At 46.9% G+C, this 22198-nt stretch overlaps 3 protein-coding genes across 3 annotated transcripts; all 3 read left to right on the top strand.

The window, feature by feature from the left end:
- The first annotated feature begins 5225 nt into the window (after positions 1–5225).
- LOC137302228 (ferritin heavy chain B-like) lies at positions 5226–10872 on the top strand. The gene is made up of 5 exons (XM_067971883.1): positions 5226–5327; positions 6971–7117; positions 9050–9103; positions 10120–10245; positions 10621–10872. The coding sequence occupies exons 1-5, from the start codon at positions 5226–5228 to the stop codon at positions 10765–10767; spliced, it is 576 nt and encodes a 191-aa protein (XP_067827984.1). The 3' UTR covers positions 10768–10872.
- Positions 10873–12908: 2036 nt separating this feature from the next.
- On the top strand, positions 12909–15803 carry LOC137302050 (ferritin heavy chain, oocyte isoform-like). Its single transcript, XM_067971745.1, has 4 exons — positions 12909–13066; positions 13699–13845; positions 14620–14745; positions 15552–15803. The coding sequence occupies exons 1-4, from the start codon at positions 12965–12967 to the stop codon at positions 15696–15698; spliced, it is 522 nt and encodes a 173-aa protein (XP_067827846.1). The 5' UTR covers positions 12909–12964; the 3' UTR covers positions 15699–15803.
- Positions 15804–17807: 2004 nt separating this feature from the next.
- LOC137302051 (ferritin heavy chain A-like) lies at positions 17808–20684 on the top strand. Its single transcript, XM_067971746.1, has 4 exons — positions 17808–18026; positions 18685–18831; positions 19444–19569; positions 19999–20684. The coding sequence occupies exons 1-4, from the start codon at positions 17817–17819 to the stop codon at positions 20149–20151; spliced, it is 636 nt and encodes a 211-aa protein (XP_067827847.1). The 5' UTR covers positions 17808–17816; the 3' UTR covers positions 20152–20684.
- Positions 20685–22198: the final 1514 nt, after the last annotated feature.

The following is a 22198-nucleotide window of genomic DNA, read 5'->3' on the forward strand; positions in this document are numbered from 1 at the left end:
AGTCCACCCGCCACTGACCCACCAGGAGTCCGGAACATTTCTCCCAGTTGATTCTTGCGGAGGACGCGGCAGAGTAGACCTCTTGGCACTCGCGCATTCTCCGCAAGTCAAGGGGATCGGTGACCATGAGGAGCACGTCGTCGGCGTAAGCCGAAAGGACGACCTCCACGCCCGGCTCGAGCAGAGCCAGTCCCGACAGCCTCTTTCGCAAGAGGTGCAGGAAAGGCTCTACGCAGATGGTATATAATTGGCCGGACATGGGGCACCCCTGACGCACTCCTCTCCCGAAGCGAAGGGGCGCCGTCAAGGATCCGTTAACCTTAATCAGACACTCCGCGGCGGCGTACAGAAGTCGGATCCGGGCGACGAAATGCGACCCGAATCCGAAAGCGCGCAGAGTCCCGAATAGATACTCGTGATCCACCCTGTCGAACGCCTTCTCCTGATCCAAGGAAAGGAAGGCGACCGACAGACCAGCCCTCTGGGAGTGGTGGATCAGGTCCCGGACCAGGTGGATGTTATCGTGGATCGTCCGGCCCGGGACCGTGTAGGACTGGTCGGGGTGGATCATGTGGTCCAGCACGGTGCCGAGGCGAGCAGACATCGCCCTGGCGAAGACCTTATAATCCGTGCTGAGGAGGGAGACCGGGCGCCAGTTTTTAAGGTTGCGGAGATCCCCCTTCTTAGGCAGCAGGACCACGACCGCCCTGCGCCACGAAAGGGGCATCTCCCCGGTCGCCAGACATTCCCCCAGGACCCGCGCGTAGTCGCCCCCCAGGACGTCCCAGAAGGCCCTGAGGAACTCCACGGTCAGCCCGTCCAGCCCCGGGGACTTGCCCCTGGAGAGCTGGTGGAGGGCGCCGGTCAGCTCCGCCAAACTGAGCGGAGCGTCCAGACGCTCGGCGTCCTCTGGGCCGACCTTCGGCAAGTCCTCCCACAAAACTCTGCGCGCCTCCTCGCTGGACGGATCCGGAGAGAACAGAGCCTCGTAGAAAGATCGAGCCCGGGCCCTGACTCCCTCCGGGTCCGAGACGAGGGACCCGTCGTCGGCCAGCAGCGTAAGGAGCTGCTTACTAGCCCCCCGCCGCTTTTCCAGCGAGTAGAAGAAGGGAGAGCCGCGGTCCAGGTCCCGCAGGAGCTGGAGCCGCGACCTCACGTACGCTCCTCGGGACCCGACCAGTTGCAGGTCCCTCAGAGCGTCCTTCCTCTCCTCGTACACCTGCCGCAGGGCCGGATCCTCGGCGGCCTGACCGAGACGGGACTCCAGGCCAAGCACCTCCTGCTCCAACCGCCTGACCTCGGACTCCCGCCTCTTAGTCGACCCCCTCGCGTACTCTTGACAGAAGAGGCGGACGTGAGCCTTGCCCACGTCCCACCATAGCCTCAAGGAGGAGAAGCCTCCCCGCTTCCCTCCCCAGTCGCTCCAGAACAGACGGAACGAGTCCCGGAACCGCGCGTCCTCCAGCAGCCGGTTGTTAAAGTGCCAGTACGCGGACCCCGACCGGGCGCGGAGCAGAGCGAGCTCCATCCACACCAGGTGGTGGTCCGAGCACGACACCGGCCGGATGGAGGCCGACGGGACGCAGGAGGCGTACGCCCGCGAAACGTACAGGCGGTCGATTCTGGTGCTCCCTCCTGCAGCCCTCACAAAGGTGAACTGGCCGGAGTCGGGATGGAGATTCCGCCAGACGTCCACCAAGTCGAAGGACCCGACCAGGTCCCTCAACTTCTCCGTCGCCGTTCGGGCACGCGCGGGACCGGAGCGGTCCCTCGCCTCGAGGGTACGGTTAAAATCCCCCCCGAGGATAATGCACTCGCCGGCGTCGACGGAGTTTAGGTAAGTAGACACTTCTTCAAAGAAGCTCACTTGCTCGCCCTCGGACCAGGGGGCGTACACGTTCACCAGGTGAAGCGGCACGTCCCCGTGGCGAAGGGCTACGTGGAGCAAGCGGCCCGGCACCGGCTCCTTGACCCCCAAGATCTCCGGCTGAAAAGTCGGGGCCAACAAGATGGCCACCCCGCTCGAAACGCTGGCGAGGTGACTCAAGTAGACCCCCCCTCCCCATTCCAGGATCCACGTGGCCTCGTCTCCCGGAACGGTGTGGGTTTCCTGCAGAAAGCACACCGCATACTTCCCGTCCCGCAGGACCGAGAACTTGTCAAATCTACGGCGGGCGTCTCTGCCGCCGTTGATGTTGAGGCTGGCTATGGTTATCTCCATGGCAAGAGCACAGCGCAACCTACTTAAACCTAATGCGCGGAGGGAGCGGGGCCGCTAGTCGACCGCCACTCCCTCAAGAGCCCGGTGAGGAGGGATCTGAGCCGACGCAGCCCGACCCCGCCGCCGTCCCCTTCCGCGGCCACGGACGCGACGGCGGCCAGGACCGAGCGGATTAACTGCGCCGGCTCCGACCAACGGTCGAGGGCCAGCCGGACGCCATCGCGACGACGGCTCCAACCGGACGCAAAATCCCGGAGTTCCTCAACGGGGATGAGGGGAGACTCGGTGCAGGGCACGAGGGCGTCCACCACCTCACTGGCGGCGAACTCCAAATCCTCCCCAGTGCCCACCACCGAGTCCCCGTCCTCCTCCGGGTCATCGTCGCCCGCGGCCGACCCGCTCCCCGCACAAAGCGCGGAGAACGAGACGGCCGCGCCGGCCAGACCCGCCTCTGTCACGATCCCACCCCCAGGATCGTCGGCAGAGGAGTCCTCCCCGGGCTCCACCGGGGGGTCCGAGTCAGACGGCGGCGCCGGGCGGGGACCCTCCCCAGCCTCCGAGCGGTGAAAAACCGGCACCCGGATATAAGGGGAACCCGGGGAAACCGGGGAGAACGTGTACTCAAGTTCTCCCACCTCCCCCGGCTCCGAGCCCAGAGACTGAGAGGAGGGGGTCTCCCCACCCACGTCGCCACCGACCGACCCGGCCGGTGAGATATTTTGATTAAAACCCACCACCAGGTCGAGCAGGTCCTGGGAGAGGTCGAGCCGGGGGCAGACGAATTTGGCCGCAACGGCCTCGCCCACCCCGACACCCAGGACGCCCGACCCGGTGAACAGGGTCGTGTCGGGTAACTGCGGAGCCGCGACCCCCCCCTATCGGCGGGGTCTCTCCATCCCCCCCGGGAGGCACGGGCACGATCTCCTCCCCCCGAGAGGTGGATGACCCCCGCCGCTGTTCGGATGTCACGGGCGGGGCCGCAGGATCCGCGACCGGCACCGACTCCCCTTCCACGGGGGGCCGTCCCTTAGCAGGGAGCCCGTTCGCTTCCGGGGAGTGGTGCCTCTTTTTCTTCCAGGAGGGTCGCGGAGGGAGGGGGGACTCCATGTCTGCTGGGACCCCCGCCTCCGCACCCTCCTGATCACCCGCCAGCCCGGGCTCTGTCGCGACCGCGAGATGTTGACTGGCCGCGGTCACGGCCTCGGGCTGACTGAGATCTTCTCTGTCCCGGGGACCAGCCTCTAGATTCTTCCTCTTTCTCCGCGCCTTTCTCTGGCGAGGGTTCCCCTCCTCCCCCCTGGCGGAGGCCTCGACGCCAACCTCCACCCGCGCAGTTGACTCTCCCGACGCGGGGGCGGGGTTGGGGGGAGGAGCGGTGGCGGCGCCAGCCCCGGCCGCCGTAGCTGTTTTGGCGGCCTGAGAGGCAGGGCAGTTCCTCTTCAGGTGCCCCACCTCCTTACAGGCATGGCACCGCCCACCCTCTGCCGTCCAAAAGACGCGGTAAGGGGTCCCCTCGTGGAGGGCGTTAAAGCCCCCCTCCGTAACCTCCTCCCGTGCCAGCTTGACGAATGCCTGGCGACGGAAGGAGTAAACATGCCGGAGGCTGTTCTCCCTGAGTCCGAGCGGCAGCGGCGTTACCCCCGACCTCACCTCCCCCAGTTGACGTAGGTGGGGGAGGAGGAGCTCGTCCGACAGGAAAGGCGGGACGTTGGATAAAATGACTCGCTGCGCGGTGGCCTCCAGCGGGTCCACCGGCAGGAAGGTCCCGCCCACCGTGAGCCCCTTACTAAGGGCCAGGGACACCGCCCGCTCGGACCTCAGGAAGAACACCGCCCTCCCGTACATTTTTGAGGCCGCGACGATGGCCGAGGGGCCGACAACCTCGGCCATGGCCTTAACGCAGGCCTCAATGGTCATGTTGGGGTGGGCGTAGCTCTTCACCCCATGCTTCCTCGTAATGAGGCGGAAAGGCGCCGGCCCAGCAGGAGCGGCACGAACTGTAGGAGCGGCCCCCGAGGTAACCGCGGCATACGTCCTGCTGGGTCCCGGCACCGGCGAAGATGGTGAAGCCATGACCTAAAGAGCCACACCCACCCCAAGTCTCGGGCCTACTGATGATTTTAGGCCTTTTTTTTTAAAAGAAGCCCTGAGGAAACCTCTCTCCCCGAATCCCAGAGCTTGGTTGGGAGAGGGGCCCCTTTGCTGGTTTTATTTCCCCCAGAATATCCGGGAGAGCAAGAGAAGGTGGGAGGGATTAATGGTGGAATGGGAAGGAGGGAGTCTGCAGGGGTAGGCTGCTGCAGAAGTGGGTGGAAGAGGGGCGGGGTTGCACCTTAAAAGGTGGATCTTATTCTGCCTGTCTTCCAGTGGGCAGGGGGAGGAGATGTCTTCCCCGAGACAGCTGGAGCTGCCTAGGCTCAGTCCTCCAAAGATTTGAAAAGGAAAGTAACTTCAACCAGGCAGCTCCAGCTGTCCTGGGCCAGACACTTGGGGGGGACCCCTGTCCTCTGAAGTCCTCTTCCTCCCCCTACCTTCAGCCGACACACCTCACTGCACCGACCACCTCTTCCTCCCACTGGTTGGTGCTCTTTTTCTCCTTCTCCCTCCCTCCTTGTTGATGGTGGTTTCTCCTTCTTTCTCCTTCTCCTTCTCCCCAAGGGACCCAGGCAAGGGCCTGCTCTCTCTGCTCTCTCTGCTCTCCACTCCACTCAGTGGCAGTCCAGCCACAAACACCTCCAAGGCCTTGCTGGTCTGTATTGCAAAGCTCTGATTGGCTCTGGATATCAATCTCTCCCCCAGAGCCCTGTCCTTTGTTAATTGGTGCCTGGATTCATGGAAGATTCCTGATTGGCTATCAGGGATTGTCAATCATCATTGGTGCTGTCCATTCCTGGTTTCAATGCAGGCTGTCCCAGTAGTAGAAATACAAGAGCTTGGATCAGAAGAAAATAGTTCCAGAACTTTCTAGGCAATAGAAATTAGTCCCAATATATAAATAGTGAAGATGGTTTCCCAAGTATGTCAGAACTACCACAAGGAGTGTGAGGATGGTGTCAACAAGCAGATCAATATGGAGCTCTTTGCCTCCTATGTTTATCTTTCTATGGTGAGTTTTGTATTTTTGGGACTGTGTTTCAAAATTAAGGCTGTGATGCCATTGTATTCCAAGCAAGTAGAATTTTTCTTGGTCATTGAATTGGCTTCAGAGTGTATCTCTGTGACCCTCCCCAGTCTCAATTCAGTGAATAATCTTAACACAATGATCTCTTTGAAGGTCTCAGGAATAATTTGTTCCCTGCTCTGTAATAGCTATGTTTCTATCTGAAACTAACTCTCTAGGGTTTTATGATTAAGTTTGTATTGAGGATTCATGTTGAAGGTGCAAAACCTGGTTAATTAAATGCTATTGGTGACTATTTAGTGAAATGCTGGCTGGTTTTGGCCTGTTTTGTTTCCCTTTTTCTAATTGAATCAAGTTCTGAGAATCTGGTTGTTGAAGTTTTCCTCACTAAGGCTGGATCCTTACACTAACAATGGTTCAAGGTGTTAAAACTTGTGAACTTGAAAGATTTTTCTCTGCTCCTTAACATCCAACTGGGAACTGAAGTAGGTGCCACTGTCAAGTTGTTGTAAGTAGAGGGTGAGTGCTGAAATGAAGCTTTAATCCAAAAATTAACATTGTTCCTTAATGTTTTCTACTGATGAAACCTTTTACCTTGAGCTACTTTACAGGGAGGGACTTTCAACATATTATAGGGGGTGGTGGTGTGTGTCAGCTTCACTTCTGACAGGTCTGAATCGCTCCCACTCCCTGGGTTCTCGACCCTGGACTTATTTGGGGGTTGTGACCAAGTGCAGCAGACAACTGGTTTTGGTGCAAGAAACTTTGACCTTTATTCGAGAGGAAATACAACACAACAATCTTAACACTCTCTAATAAAATGGGGAACACTTCAGTACATGTGAGGGAAATTATAGTAGAAAGATGCCTCACCCCTCCCAATCCCACTGTAATAGCTAAGTTGGGCTCTAAAGGGCCAGAGATAATGCTCACCAAACAAATCTTTGACCGTAATTCACCCAGAGGTAAGTCAGAAATAGATTGTAGAGTGGAAACTTTGCGGATCTTCGGTTTTCTCTCGAGTTGATTTTCTTTGGTCGCAGTGGCTCAATATTACCCGGTTGGTGGTAATATTCAGTTGGTTGTTTTGTAAGGCCCTTGTTGCTGTTAGGTGTCTGATGGTCATTGGGGCTGTTGCTCTGGTTTTGTCTTGTCAGCCTGCTTCTAGAGCTGCTGACCTTTCCTGGCAAACTGCCTTCCCCTCGCCTTGTTTGCTGGAAACTGTGCTTCGAGAGAGACCTGCTGTCTGTTTTGCATTGAAACAGAGACATGTCTGAATCATTAATTCTCCGAAGTTCCTTGGTGTGGTGTTGATTTCGTCTGGTGACCTCTCTCTCTTATACTTCCATTTTAGAATTATAGTCAATGGCCAAAGTTTTCCCATACTCGGTTTTTCTGAGTTGGGGATCTGTGAATTTTGAGAATTATAATATTTAGGAAAGTTCAATGAAGCAAATTAAGTTTGACTTCTTAAAAAAAAAACACTTTTTTTTTTCTTAGACACTGAGCCCCTTAATTGAAAGCAGAGAATGGGTAACTTATCTGCAATGATGTTACCACAATTTGAGTTGGCCATGGATGAGATTTAGATCTGACCTGATGTCTCTATCCATTTTGTTTTTCTCCAGTCCTATTACTTTGACCGGGATGATGTTGCCCTGTGTCACTTTGCTGAGTTCTTCAAGGAGCAGTCACATGAGGAATGGGAGCACGCTGAGAAACTGCTGAAATTCCAGAATCAGCGTGGAGGCCGAGTCATCTTGGAGGATATCAAGGTTAGATTTAATTAAGGAGGGGTCTTCTGTGATGCATCTTGGGTAGCTTAAAAATTATCCTCATTGTTTTAAATAGCTTGGTATCTTAGCATTTCATACACGTTCCTGAAAGCAAGTGAGATTAATAAGTTAAATAGCTAGTGTTGTGATTGAGTTCTCTGAAAGGCATAAACTGATGATCAGTTGGTATGGCTTTGGGTCACTGGAAGAAAATTTGTAGCATGGATAGGGAATTGGTCTTGGAGGCAAGAGGAAGAATTGGGGTTTGAAGGAATATTGTCATGTAGCAAGTTCATTTAAAAAAAAAAAATGCCTCCTTTCCCTTTTTGTTGAGGCCTCCAGGATAAACTACTTGAATTTGGGAGGAGAGTAGATCTAAAATTATTAGTAATCCTAAAGCTGGACATGGTCTTCTGTTCACCTCAATAATACACTGCTAAAGGGTGGTGGCAGATGTATTGTACTGGAAAGTATAAACAAGAATGGTGGATGGGAGTAAAGGCAGAATGTTGAGGAGGAGGTGGGGACATTAAAATGAATTTTAGTGATGTGAAGATCTAGGCAGGTGTGAACTTTTAAACCAATTTGCAAGTGTGAAAACAGATCTGAGTGAAGAATATAGTACCAGAAATTGTATTTCAATTAGTGCTGGTTAGTGTGCTTGAACTGTTGCTTTCCAGTTTTTTTGTGCCCCACCTTGAGTGCACTGGCCTTAACCAAAGAACCTGGTCTCTATTGAAGCATCATTGATTTGTGATCCATCTTGAAGATGGAGGTTAGTGATCGAATGGTGCTGTCTGAAAATTCACTTGGTCAATAGGTTCTCTCTATCCACCCTATCTGTTCCCATTTTTATCATATAAACTTCGATCAGATCACCACTTAACCTTTGAAATTCTGGAGAATACAACCCCAATTTGTGTAATCTCTCCTTGTAACTTAATCCTTGAAGTCCAGGTATCGTTCCAGTAAACCTACGCTGCACTCCCTCCAAGGCTAATGTCCTTCCAAAGGAGCGGTGCCCAGAACTGCTCACAGTACTCCAGGTGCGGTCTAACCAGGGTTTTGTATAGCTGTAGCATAACTTCTGCCCCCTTGTACTCTAGTCCTCTGGATATAAAGTCCAGCATTCCATTAGCCTTACTGATTATTTTTTGTACCTGTTCATGACACTTCAATGATCTATGTACCTGAACCCCGACATCCCTTTGGACATCCACTGTTTTTAACTTTTTTTACCATTTTAGAAAGTACCCTGTTCGATCCTCACATTTCTCTGCATTGAATTCCATGTGCCACAGTTTTGCCCATTTACCTAATCTATGAATATCGCTTTGTAATTTTACATTTTCTTCTACACTGCTTGCAATGCCACCAATCTTTGTGTAATCAGCAAACTTAGATGAGTCTTTCTATGCCTTCATCTAAGTCATTAATAAATATTGTGAATAATTGAGGCCCCCCCCCCCCCCCCCCCAAGACAGATCCCTGCAGGACTCCACGAGTCACATCCTGCCAATGTGAGCACTTACCCATTATCCCTACTCTCTGTTGCCTTTCGCTCAGTCAACTTCCGAACCAAGTCCGTAATTTTTCCTCTATTCCGTGGGCTTCTATCTTAGCTAACAGTCTCTTATGTGGGACCTTAGCAAATGCCTTCTGGAAGTCCATATAAATAACATCATTGACATTAGATTACAACTGCTATGACCACGAACATAGCAGTTAATGGACTGATCTGCTCTTCGTGTCCAGTAATTGCCTCCAATGTCATCCCAGTGATTGACTCAACAGTCCTTCCTCATATTCTTATTGAGGTGCACCGATTAATTTCTGTTTCTTCTAACCCAGTGTCCTTGTGCAGAACATCCCTTGAACTTTCAATGTCCCTTGTAGTTGAATGCACTGACACGACAACTCTTCCCTTTTCAGAAGCCAGAGCAGGATGAGTGGCTCAGTGGTCTGGAGGTGATGCAGATGGAGAATGTGAACTTTTTTTATTGAGGCCCTAACCACTTTAGGATAAATGACCTATATTTTGGAGAAGACAGATCAAAGCTTGTCAGTAATCCTGGAGTAAGACATAACCTTCTGTTCTCAATAATTCCCTGCTAAAAGGTGGTGGCAGATATTTATACTGCTTTCCAGTACCAGAATGGGAGTACCTACTAGAGTGAATTTTGGTGGAGGAGGAGGGGATATTTTTTAAACATGTCTTGAGCCCAAGTAGGAGCTTGGGATTGGGGGAGGGGGAGGGGGAGGAAGAAAGTAAGTGGAGAGTTAAAAGCCAATCAGAGAATAGAATAAAATATTACCAGAAATCGATTTCAATTAGTGCTGGTCAGCCTTGATCTGATTGAATGGCAGAGCAGGCTCAAGGTGTCTTTTGGCCCACTTGCCCCTATTTCTTATGTTCTTGCTGCAGTTAGACAGTTACATTCCAGTTTTTTGTGACCCACCTTGAGTATGTTGGTCTGAACCAATAAACCCAGTCTCCATTGAAGCATCACTGTAGTGTTACCTTCCTTGAAGATGGAGGTTAATGATCGAATGGTGCAAGCTGAAGAAAATTGACCCAATAAACAGGGACATGAGGATAATTTTAAAATTTGAGCTTAGCTAGTTATTGAAAGGGCAGACTGAGGGAGCTGCAAGTTGAATGACTATAGAAAGCCATAAATGCAAAATCAATTGAGTTTTTTTTAAAAAGCAAGACAGCAACTTGGAGGGGATTTGGATTATGGGAATAAAGGTGAGGATTGGAGCTTCCATGGCTAATAAAATAACCAAGTCAAAGGACTGATCTACTCCTCATGTCCAGCAATGGCCTCCACTGTCATCCCAGTGATTGACTCCACAATCCTTCCTCATATTCCTATTCTTGAGGCGCACAGATTAACTTCTGTTGCTTCTAACCCTGTTGTCCTTGTGCAGAACATCCCTTGGACTTTCAACTTCCATTGTAGCTGAATGTGCTGACAAGATAACTCTTCCCTTTTCAGAAGCCAGAGCAGGATGAGTGGAGCAATGGTCTGGAGGTGATGCAGAGAGCTCTGCAGATGGAGAAGGATGTGAACCAGAGTCTGCTGGATCTGCACAAACTGTCCACTGAGAGGACAGACCCTCATGTAAGTTGAGGGTGATACTGGAATCTGCCACTTATTAATCTTTCTACCAATGTAGATTTTCATCAGTTTGTTTCACACTTGGAGTATTGAGGATTTTTCTGCAAAAGGTCATTTACTCTGTTGATGTCGATCACTAAGCTAGTCCCAGGGTATGAGATATATGAAACCTCAAAATGGATCTTGAGACAACTCTAGTTTAATGGAATTGATGGTTTGCCACTTGTTGGGTAATCTTGGTCTTGTCTAGCTGAATGTGGCATCCCCACTGCACTACTTACCATTATTCCAGCCCAGGAAACAATCAAGAATAATTGCTGAAGATCCTCATCTAACAGCTGTTTGAGCTAACTACACTCACTAGTTTTTCTCTTCCAGTTGTGTGACTTCCTGGAGACCCACTACTTGGATGAACAAGTGAAGATGATCAAGAAGCTTGGAGATCACATCACCAACCTGAAGAGACTGGGAGCCCCTGAGAATGGCATGGGAGTGTACCTGTTTGACAAGCACACCCTGCATTGACTGGGGTTCGATAACCATTAGTTCTAGACTTGGTGAATGCTTTGGTTGTGGTTATTTCCCAGTTTTCTCATCTGTTATACATGGAAATAAAAGTTATTCATTGAACTGGTTTCTCTTTGTTGTATAATTAAGTAGCTGATCTGATTATCCGGATCACCAAGATCTCCACTGCACCACACCCAGCTGAGTAACTTATGATCCAAGTTAGAACTTTTTCCAGGCCAAAAAATATAAAAAGCCCCTCCTGGTCCAGTTTCCTCACTTGACTCTGTGCCAATCCAGGATGGTTATGATTACATCTCCAAATTGTTACTGGGATGTCTGAAATACATAATTTCTGCAACTATAACCTCAGTAACAATTCCTGCAGAAAAGGGATTTCATAACATCTGCAAGCAAAGCATCATCAATATGTTGTGCTTTAAAACAATAAAGTGGGAGGGGTGCTGTATTAGTGGCTGGAGAATGATGAGTATTGGTTAGGACAAGGGAGGGGATCCCTGCAATTTAGCTGCCCTCGCATTAGGCTGATGCCACAAATCACTCACTGGGGTGCTAGAGTTGTAGCCTGTGTAGAGTACACAATTAACAACCTGAGACTCTTCCTTCGGGCAGACTGTTCTGTTTAACGTCCCCTCATTCGGGGCAATATTTGCCCATTCTTTGTGATTGAGTAAACCAGCTATCTGTAGAAAACATCAAACTGCAGTCTGTCCTGTGTGGTGTTTGCTGTTGGTTAACCTGTACTGGTAGAGGAATCATTTGCTTTAATTTCATTTCGATCACCCAACAACTTAAACTGCCTTCCTTTTGATTATTGCATCACTAACTGTTATAAGGAGCCACAAGTGAATTGTAATCCAATAGTTTCTGTACATTATCTTCCATATTTCATGTATTCTTTGCAACCACCTCAACTTGCACAAAAAGGCTGCCCTTAACCCACAAATATTGTGGTGATTTTTTTTCACCCTGAAGATATCAGAAATGAAACCATCAAGTTTGTGAGCCCACTACATAAATATTCTCTTGGGCTGAGGTTGCAGACAAAGGGAGCTGTTATACATGGTTACACTACCGACAAATTAAATATTGGCTCGACTGTCAGGGGATGGAGGATGTCTGCATGAGCAAGACTGGATAACAGGGTAGGCCTATGGGATTAAGACTACTGCTTGTGTGAAGGATAAACACCAACATGAACTTGTTGGGCCAAACAGCCTGTTGCGATGTAAGTTTTATGCAATTCACTCTTCTCTGTTCTTGAGGCTTTGTGGTCCTTCTGTTCAATGCCTGGTAGTTGCACCAGAGATACAACAGGATAGGAACAAAATACTGAAGATACTGGAAAACTCAAACACAAACAAAAAATGTTGGAGATACTCACCAGATCAGGCAACATTGGTCTAGAAAACACAAGACAGTTGACATATCAGATATAAAACCTTTCCTCACAACAGACTCGAGATTTGCAGGAGATGAATAAACAGTGCAAACTAAACACTGGACTTTACAGGTTCTAAATTTCATGGGGATAAAACTCCACATCGCACTTTACAGTGATGGAGCAACAGAGTTCTGTTTGACGATCCCAACTGATCCACTTTCCATTTCCCCAACTCGTTGTCGGTTGGTTTGCGGACTCACTGCGGACTGTCTGGTGAAGGTCAGTCTCCTTCAATCTATTGTGGTGATCAACATTGTGAATCTTGGTATAATGGACTCTTTCAGGACACACCGAGATGCCCATCAATTGTCCAAGAGTTGCGATAACTTAGAAACGATTGTGCTCGACACCATCTACGGGATGGGATTTCCATTTGTAAACTCATCGATCTCTTTGAGAAATGTTGTGAAGCTCTGATTCTGGAAACAGAGATGTTATCAGATTCCGTCTGAGGAAAATCAAAGAAACCAACAGCAATGACATCACAGAATAATTCTCCAATCCCACCTGTATTCCAAAGCTCTGATTGGTTCTGGGAATCACACCCCACCTTCTGTCCTTTGTTAATTGGTGCCTGGATTCATGGACGATTCCTGAGTGGTTGTCAGGGATTGTCAATCATCATTGGTGATGTCATACCCTGTGTAAATGCAGGCTGTCCCAGTAGTATAAATACAAGAGCTTGTGAGGGAAGAGGTTAGGTTGTTTTTGCAGTTTGAAGTGTGATTGTGGTTAATAGTAAAAGTTAAAATGGCCTCCCAAGTGTGTCAGAACTATCACAAGGAGTGTGAGGATGGTGTCAACAAGCAGATCAATATGGAGCTCTATTCCTCCTATGTTTATCTTTCTATGGTGAGTTTTCTATCTGAGGTATTATTTCAAAATTATGGCTGTGGTGTCATTTTAATCTGAGCAGGTAGAATTCTCTGAAAATGAATTGGCTTTGGAGTGTACCTCTGTGACCCTCCCAATTTTTTTTCTGATTTTGGTTCTGAGCTGCCAGTTATCTTCAATCTCTGTCCTCTGGTTACTGACCCACCTACCAGTGGAAACAGTTCCTCTTAATTTCCTCTATCAAAACCCTTCATATATTTTGAACACCTCCATTAAATCTCCCTTTAACTTTTTCTGTTCTAAGGAGAACAATCCCAGTTTCTCTAGTCTCCCTCATCCCTGTAGGTTGAATGTGGAAATGAAAATTAAATCCAAAAGCATTATTGCTTTCCTGTTTTCTATTACTACAACCTCTTGTCTTGTTGAGCTACTTCACAGGGAGGGACTTTCAACATATTCAGTAAAGATCAATGAAGCAAAGTGAGATTGACTTTTAAGAAAAATGCTTTTTTTTTTTAGACACTGAGCCCCTTAATTCCAAGCACTGTGGCAGAGAATGGGTAATTTGTCTACTGTGATGTTGCTGCCATTTTGAATTGGCCATTAATGAGATCTCTGTCTGACCTGACTCTTCCATTTTATCTCTCTAGTCTTATTACTTTTACCGGGATGATGTTGCCCTGCGTCACTTTGCTGAGTTCTTCAAGGAGCAGTCACACGAGGAACGGGAGCACGCTGAGAAACTGCTGAAATTCCAGAATCGGCGTGGGGGCCGAATCATCTTGGAGGACATCAAGGTTCGGTTCAGCAAACTGAAGAATTGCCTTGGTTTTGTGAAAAGTGGACTAGTTTGGTCTTGCTCAATAGATTTTCAATTGAGTTGTCTGGAGGAGGATTAATATTATAAAAATGGATCCTCAAAGTAGGAGATTTCAGGCTCTAATTTAAGTGAGAAATTAGAAGTAACCTTGTGACACCAGCAAAGCTGTGTGGAGCAGGAGGCAGAGTTGGGATCAAATAGATCAACTTTGAGTAGATCATGACAATTAGTGCTAATGCTCTGTAATTGCAAATAGTGGCATAGTGAGCTCTGAAGAGCAAAAATTGAGGGAGCAAGTGGATGATTATGATGGTCGATGCAGTTTAATGAAGTAGTCCACATCAGATGGCAGTATGAGCAAAGGGATCAGGGAGTCTCGAGGACAAATGTCAAGTTAGCTTGTAGGTGGAATAAAAGACTAATTGGGTTCATCCCAAGGCACAGAATTTAAAAGCAAGGAAGTGTTAGTGCTAGTTAGACCTCATTGGAATGATCTTTCTTGGGATACCTGAAAGCATATACTGCTGTGAATGAAGTGCAACAACTCATTCCCAGGGTATCTCCTAGGATGAACAGACTAGCCGAACCTGTGTGGTCCCCTGGTTTGGGGAATCTAGAAGTGACATTGACTTGTGATCCTACTAATGCCTGTTATGCTCAAGGACAAGTAATTTTCAATTTCATATACTAACCACTTATTTAATTGTTGACTAGAATAATTTTTTCTCCATTCTTAATCTTCCCTTTCCAGAAGCCAGAGCAGGATGAGTGGAGCAATGGTCTGGAGGTGATGCAGAGAGCTCTGCAGATGGAGAAGAATGTGAACCAGAGTCTGCTGGATCTGCACAAACTGTCCACTGAGAGGACAGACCCTCATGTAAGTCCTTAATGTCCATAAAAGGATTTGCATTTATATAGTTTTTCAGGATGTCTCAAAGTGCTTTACAGCAAACAAGCTATTTTTGAAGTGTAGTCACTGGTGTAATGAGGGAACAGGGCAGACAATTTGCACATGGCAAGGTCCCACCCACAGTGATGTCCAGGTAATCTGTTAGTTGGTTAAGGGCTGCTAGCCAGGACACTGGAGAAAACTCCCCTGCTGTTATTCAAATAATGCCAGGGGTTCTTTTGCATTCAGCTGAGGGCAGATGCAGCCTCTAGTTAACATCTCATCTGAAAGATGGCCCTTCTGACCATGCAGCATTCCCTCACTTCTGCAGTGAAGTGTGAGCTTGGATTGTGCTCCACTCTCTGGAGTGGACTTGAATCTCTGGCACGAGTGCTACCATTGCCAACAATTGGTATGTTTGTTTTTGGGTGATTTGAAGACTCTCTGCTTAATCTGTTATGATATTTAGAAATGTTTCTCTATCCAGTAGCTTTGTGTTGATCTTTCACAAGAGAATGCAACACTGGAATCTTCTTAAAATGGGTTAGTGCATTAAGGGTTTAGGGCACTCCAGTAAATTCTTTTTAAAATACTAATCAGTGGTTCCAACTCTAAATTAATAAATATATTTCCTCCAGGAGTAATGCAATCTGACACACAATCCACCAATCTGTGCAGGAGTTGTACCAGTTATCCAGTCCAGAAGAGGATCATGAATAATCCCCAGGGGAGGTTAAGCTCAGACCCTGGATATTGTCTCCTCTGAGCTAATGTACTTCATATTTTTCTTCCAGTTGTGTGACTTCCTGGAGAGCCACTACTTGGATGAACAAGTGAAGATGATCAAGAAGCTTGGAGATCACATCACCAACCTGAAGAGACTGGGAGCCCCTGAGAATGGCATGGGAGTGTACCTGTTTGACAAGCACAGCCTGCATTGACTGGGATTCTATAACCATTAGTTCTATACTTGGTGAATGCTTTGCTTGTGGTTATTTTCCAGTTTTCTCACCTGTTGTACATGGCAATAAAAGCTATTCATCAAACTGGTTTGTCTTTGTTGTATAATTAAGTATCTGATCTGATTATCCAGATCACAAAGCTACCCACTGCACCACACCCAGCTGAGGAACTTATGATCCAAGTTAGAACTTTCTCCAGGTGTAAAAATATAAAAACCCCTCCTGGTCCAGCTTCCTGACTTGACTCTGTGCCAATCCAGGATGGTTATGATCACATCTCCAAATTGTTACTGGGATGCCTGAAATACATAATTTCTACAACTACAATCTCAGTAAACAATTCCTGCAGAAAAGGGGTTTTCATAACATCTGCAAGCAAGACAACATCAATATGTCGTGCTTTAAAACAACAAAAGGGGAGGTGTGGCTGGAGAAAGATGAATATGTCAGGACAAGGGAGGGGATCCCTGCAATTTTGCTGTAGTCTGATGCCATAAGTCACTCACTAGGTTGCTCGAGTTGTGGCCTGTACAAAGTATACTGTTGACAACCCTAGAGTCTTCCTTTGGGCAGACTGTCCTGTTTAACGTTCCCTCATCCAGGGCAATATTTGCCCATTCTTTGTGTTTGAGTAAACCAGCTGTTTGCAGAAAACACCAAACTGCAGTCTGTCCTGTGTGGTGTTTGTTGTTGGGTAACCTGTGCTGGTAGATGAATCATTTGATTTCATTTCTATCACCCAACAACTTGAACTGCCTTCCTTTTGATCATTGCATTACTAACTGTTAAATGGAGCCACAAGTTAATTGTAATCCAATAGTTACTGTACATTATCTTCCATACTTCATGTATTCTTTCTAACTACCACAACCTGCACAAAAACACTGCACTTAACCCACAAATAGTGTGATTTTTTTTTTCCTGAAGGTATCAGAAATGAAACCATAAAGTTTGTGAGCCCACTACATAAATATTCTCTTGGACTGAGGTTGCAGACAAAGGGAGCTGTTATACATGGTTACACTACCTACAAATTAAACATTGGCTTGACTCGCAGGGGATGGAGGATGTCTGTATGAGCAAGACTGGATAACAGGGTAGGCCTATGGGATTAAGACTACTGCTTGTGTGAAAGATAAACACCAACATGAACTGGTTGGGCCAAACAGCCTGTTTCGGTGTAAGTTTTATGCAATTCACTCTTCTCTGTTCTTGAGGCTTTGTGATCCTTGTATTCAATGCCTGATAGTTGGACCAGAGATACAACAGGAGAGGGACAAGATACTGCAGATATTGGAAAACTCAAACACACAGAAAATGCTGAACATACTCACCAGATCAGGCAACATTGGTCTCGAAAACAGGAGACAGTTGACATATCAGATATAAAACCTTTCCTCACAACAGACTCGAGATTTGCAGGAGATGAATAAACAGTGCAAACTAAACACTGGACTTTACAGGTTCTAAATTTCATGGGGATAAAACTCCACATCGCACTTTACAGTGATGGAGCAACAGAGTTCTGTTTGACGATCCCAACTGATCCAATTTCCATTTCCCCAACTCGTTGTCGGTTGGTTTGCGGACTCACTGCGGACTTTCTGGTGAAGGTCAATCTCCTTCAATCTATTGCGGTGATCAACATTGTGAATCTGGGTATAACGGACTCTTTCAGGACACACCAAGATGCCCATCAATTGTCCAAGAGACAGGATAACTCAGAACCAAATGTGCTCGACACCATCTACGGGATGGGATTTCCATTTGTAAACTCATCGATCTCTTTGATATATGTTGTGAAGCTCTGATTCTGGGAACAGAGATGTTATCAGATTCAGTTTGAGGACTCAATAACTGGGATGACATTGGAGGCCATTGTTGGATCCAAGGAGCCGATCAGTCCTTTGAGGAAAACAACAGCAATGACATCACAGAATAATCATCCAATCCTGCCTGTATTCCAAAGCTCTGATTGGCTCTGGGAATCAACTCGCCCCCTCTCTCCTTTGTTAATTGGTGCCTGGATTCATGGAAGATTCCTGATTGGCTATCAGGGATTGTCAATCATCATTGGTGATGTCATACCCTGTGTAAATGCAGGCTGTCCCAGTAGTATCAATACAAGAGCTTGTGAGGGAAGAGGTTAGGTTGTTTCATGCAGTGGTGTTTGAAGTGAGGTTTCTGTTAACAGTAAAAGTTAAGATGGTTTCCCAAGTGTGTCAGAACTACCACAAGGAGTGTGAGGATGGTGTCAACAAGCAGATCAATATGGAGCTCTATTCCTCCTATGTTTACCTCTCCATGGTGAGTCTTGTACTGTCTCTTCATTCTGAGAACTTGGAATTTTTTTTTTGTTCAGAATTGGATTCAAATTACATTTCTCTTGAGTTCCTTTTCCTCCCTGGGGTGGAATATCTTTGGGCAGTGAGTACTTTGTGTGTAATATGGGGTGATCTTGTGTTAATGGACTGCTCCTTACAGCACCTGCACTCTATTGAGGGGCTTAATATATGAACCTGGCTCAGCTGCTGCTTGAATTTGTAAGAGAAGAGCAGAAACCTGGTCAAGTGCTTGTCAACAATTGACTTAAAAGGTTCAGTTTCAATGGGGTGACTGTTGCCAGTGAAATGTTGACAGGTCCTCACTAGTTTTCTTGCATTTTTACTTGCAGGTGAAGTACTATGAGAGTCCTAGGCTTTTGTCACTGCCTTGATCCTTAACACAGATTGTGGAGTTTGAAACTTCTGGAATATAAGAATTTTCTTGTTCCTTGCCCAATTTTAGATTAGAATAGCAAGTAGAAGGAGGGGCTACTTACTGTAAGTACAGTTTAGTTTGCGTTACTAGTTAACATAGTATTTTTTAAAAGAAACTTTGAGCACTCATTAACTGGGGAGGGGAGAGAAAGATAATTGTATGTCGGTGAGATCTAGGTCTGACATGATTCTGTTTAAAATTCCAGTCCTATTACTTTGACCGGGATGATGTTGCCCTGCGTCACTTTGCTGAGTTCTTCAAGGAGCAGTCGCATGAGGAACGGGAGCACGCTGAGAAACTGCTGAAATTCCAGAATCAGCGTGGAGGCCGAATCATCTTGGAGGACATCAAGGTTTGTTCATAGAATCAGGCCATTTGGCTCATAGTGTCTGTGCTGGCTCTTTGAAAGAATATCCAATTAGTCCCTCGTGCCCTGCTCTTTCCCCATAGAGCTGTAAATTATTCCTTTTCATGATTCTATACATAAAAATCTGTTCTGACAGTTGCTATTGAATCAGCTTCCCTTTCAGGCATTTCATTCCAGATTGTAACAATTCACTGTTTATATATGAAATCTCTATCTTCCCTTTGGTTCTTTTGCCCATTATCTTCAATGTGTGTCCTCTGGTTAATGACCCACCTGCCAGTTGTTGAGTTCATGACTGGGCCAAATGTAATTTATTGAGGCTTATTTTCATATTGAATGATTGGTCCCCACTGCAGCCTCTATCCAGCTTTCAGAATGTGGAAAATTTCTCCACAGCAGAGAAGATGTTTTCTCATTAATGAGCCACATGTTCTACATTATAACTGAACAGAGTACTTGTTGCGAACATCAGGGCAAAAATCAATTTTCTTCCACACTCCAGTCATCCTCTTGTTTCAGGCTAGTTTGAGATTAATACTGCATGGGATGCAGATGGGAGCTTGAGCATTTTGTGACTTGAAAGACTTCCCTTTTCAGAAGCCAGAGCAGGATGAGTGGGGCAATGGTCTGGAGGCGATGCAGAGAGCTCTGCAGATGGAGAAGGATGTGAACCAGAGTCTGCTGGATCTGCACAAACTGTCCACTGAGAGGACAGACCCTCATGTAAGTCCTTAATGCATCAGTGGCATTTAGCTTTTGGGTTTATTTTTAATTTGGGATTGTGTAATTTAGCATTGTCCTCTAAAATCACATCAGACTGAATGCAGCTCAATACTTACCATTTCTAAATCTGAGGTTAGTTAAATCTACTGAAGGTGAGCATTAAAATCTGTCCTTGAAATCAATCTGTTTCAAGGGTTGAGATATCTTGGGCTTGAAGGGAACCTTCAAATGGATACTGACTTTAGTTGAGGGACTGGGGCAGGGCAGCATTTATTTTCAATACCAGTGGCTGGGAGGGCAAGGAGTTAGATCTAGTAGTCTCTTGGCCATATTTTGTAATGAGACCTTGAGTATTCCCAGTAGGGAAGTGAGATTAAAGGAACCTAATGATTCAAGTAGCTAGCTTGATTTTTATTTTTCCCTTTCCAGTTGTGTGACTTCCTGGAGACCCACTACTTGGATGAACAAGTGAAGATGATCAAGAAGCTTGGAGATCACATCACCAACCTGAAGAGACTGGGAGCCCCTGAGAATGGCATGGGAGTGTACCTGTTTGACAAGCACACCCTGGGGGAGGAGTGACTGGACTGTTGTCCATGTTGCAGATATTCAACTTGTGTCTTGAAGTTTTATGTTGCCATCTCTCTGAACTGGGAATGGAATTCAAAGTCTAAGATTAACTTCCAAACATTGTAGTTGAGTGTTCTTGCAGCTGAAATAAAACATTTTGATGTTGAACTGGTTCCTTTTCTTCAGTAATTGAGCACATTCTAACAGCAATGCACGTGGCCTTGCGTCAAACAAAAAAAAATTCTAAGAAATAGGTTGTCACCGTGATAAAATCTGATTTGTTTGGGCACATGGATGTTTTAACCCCTTCCCCTCCAGAAGGCTTAATTTGGTTTTGTAGCAGCCGAGGATGGCCATCAGGCCAAAATTAGATTTGTACCTAACAGCTTTCAATATTTGGTGTTCTGTAGTAGAGATTAAAGTGTAATCTGATTACAGTAAGACCTCTTCCTCCACATAGGCTTGAATCCCTTTTGGAGAGTGTGCATTTTTTTATTACTATTCGTTCATGGGATGTGGGCATCAATGGTGATTACAGTAGTTAACCTTCTGAATAAACAACCCCACACATTGCTGCTGACTTGTCCATTGTAGGACATGAGGGAAGTGTTCCCTGAAGCAGGTATTCAAATTTAAGTAGTTACAAAAATCCTGGAGCAAAGTAAGACCAAATCTCCAATTGTTCCTGCTAGGGTTACCTGGCTCTTTCCTCCTTCTCTTCAGCCCATCTTTTTCTTCCTGTGCAGAACTTTGGTCCAGCTCCTGCTATTTGTTTCAATCTCAATTTTTATTTTCCAGTCTCTGTTCACCTCATGCACCTTTTATATCCTGGACCCCATAGCCTCTAAAATACTTCCATTTGCTGTTGCAAATCTAAGAGCCCCTCTAAGTTTCCCTTGCTGGATTCTGTTTCATTAAACAGTTCTTGCCCCATTCCCCTCTCCTTGCGAATACAATCTTTGTGTAATCTTATTTGGCCTGGAACCAAATAACACTAGATCCCAATTGCCAAAACTGCCACTTGTAAGTCTACTGAAGAGTTGGAGAATAGAGCCATCTAATTAAAGGCTAAACCACCAACTACTTGGTCTGTTTAAAGCTTTAACTGAGTTTGCACCAGTGATGTTCAGGTTATTCTCACACAGGGATCATATGATCAGATCAGTCCATCGACCCCACTTTTCGTTGCTTCATCTTTCCTTCACTAGGTTCCACCTTTGATTTTTTAGCCTGCTGTTTGTTGTTGATCCGACAGTATTCTGATGTGATCTGGAACACAAAATATCCACGGGGCCCCATCCTTCCCTGACCGGATTTAGGGAAATATCAGTAACTCCCCTTTCTAATGAGAAAATTCACCACTCGACTCTTTCCACTTGGTGTTTGACTGTCCAAAAAGTACAAGAGATTAATCATTGAAACAAGGGATTAACAAACCCAGGAAATACCAGATAGTCTGTTCACCACTGTCGCTCACTGTATATACAACCAACACTACACACAGTGTTTGCCTCTCACCGCAATCCCTCCCAACACCAAACCCCCCACCCCCCAAATCCCTTCAGTCAATGGTCCACAGTCTCTTCCCCGTGGAGTGCTCTGCATTTTATTGTTTGTAAAATGTCATGATGACAAAACAAGAACTCAACATGCCGTGGCCCCCTTCACTTTCCAGCCGATGTGTGTACAGATGCTCACTGACCCTAGAATTGATGGAGTATTGAAGGACTTGTGTTTAACACGTTCATCACACCCACTTTCCATTCGCCTGACTCGCTGTTGGTTGCTGTTCACAGGCTCTGATCTGTTTGGATGTTGCCTCAAACCCGCAGCTACTTGCCAAATAACCAACTCACGGATCCATCCAGAATTATTCAAAGACACTGACCCGCAAACAACAATTAAACCTGTGGTTCTGGATCTTTGAACCGTCACGATCAGTGACCATAACCGATGGGATGGGGGCAGATCCACCAATTGACAATTTGGTCCATTATGGTCAAGTGCCCGGGTGGCCCCGGAGAGGGAGCATGTGGTGTCCACCGTTACGCTTGATGCC

The sequence above is a fragment of the Heptranchias perlo genome, chromosome 35 (assembly GCF_035084215.1).
Source record: "Heptranchias perlo isolate sHepPer1 chromosome 35, sHepPer1.hap1, whole genome shotgun sequence".
Lineage (NCBI taxonomy): Eukaryota > Metazoa > Chordata > Chondrichthyes > Hexanchiformes > Hexanchidae > Heptranchias > Heptranchias perlo.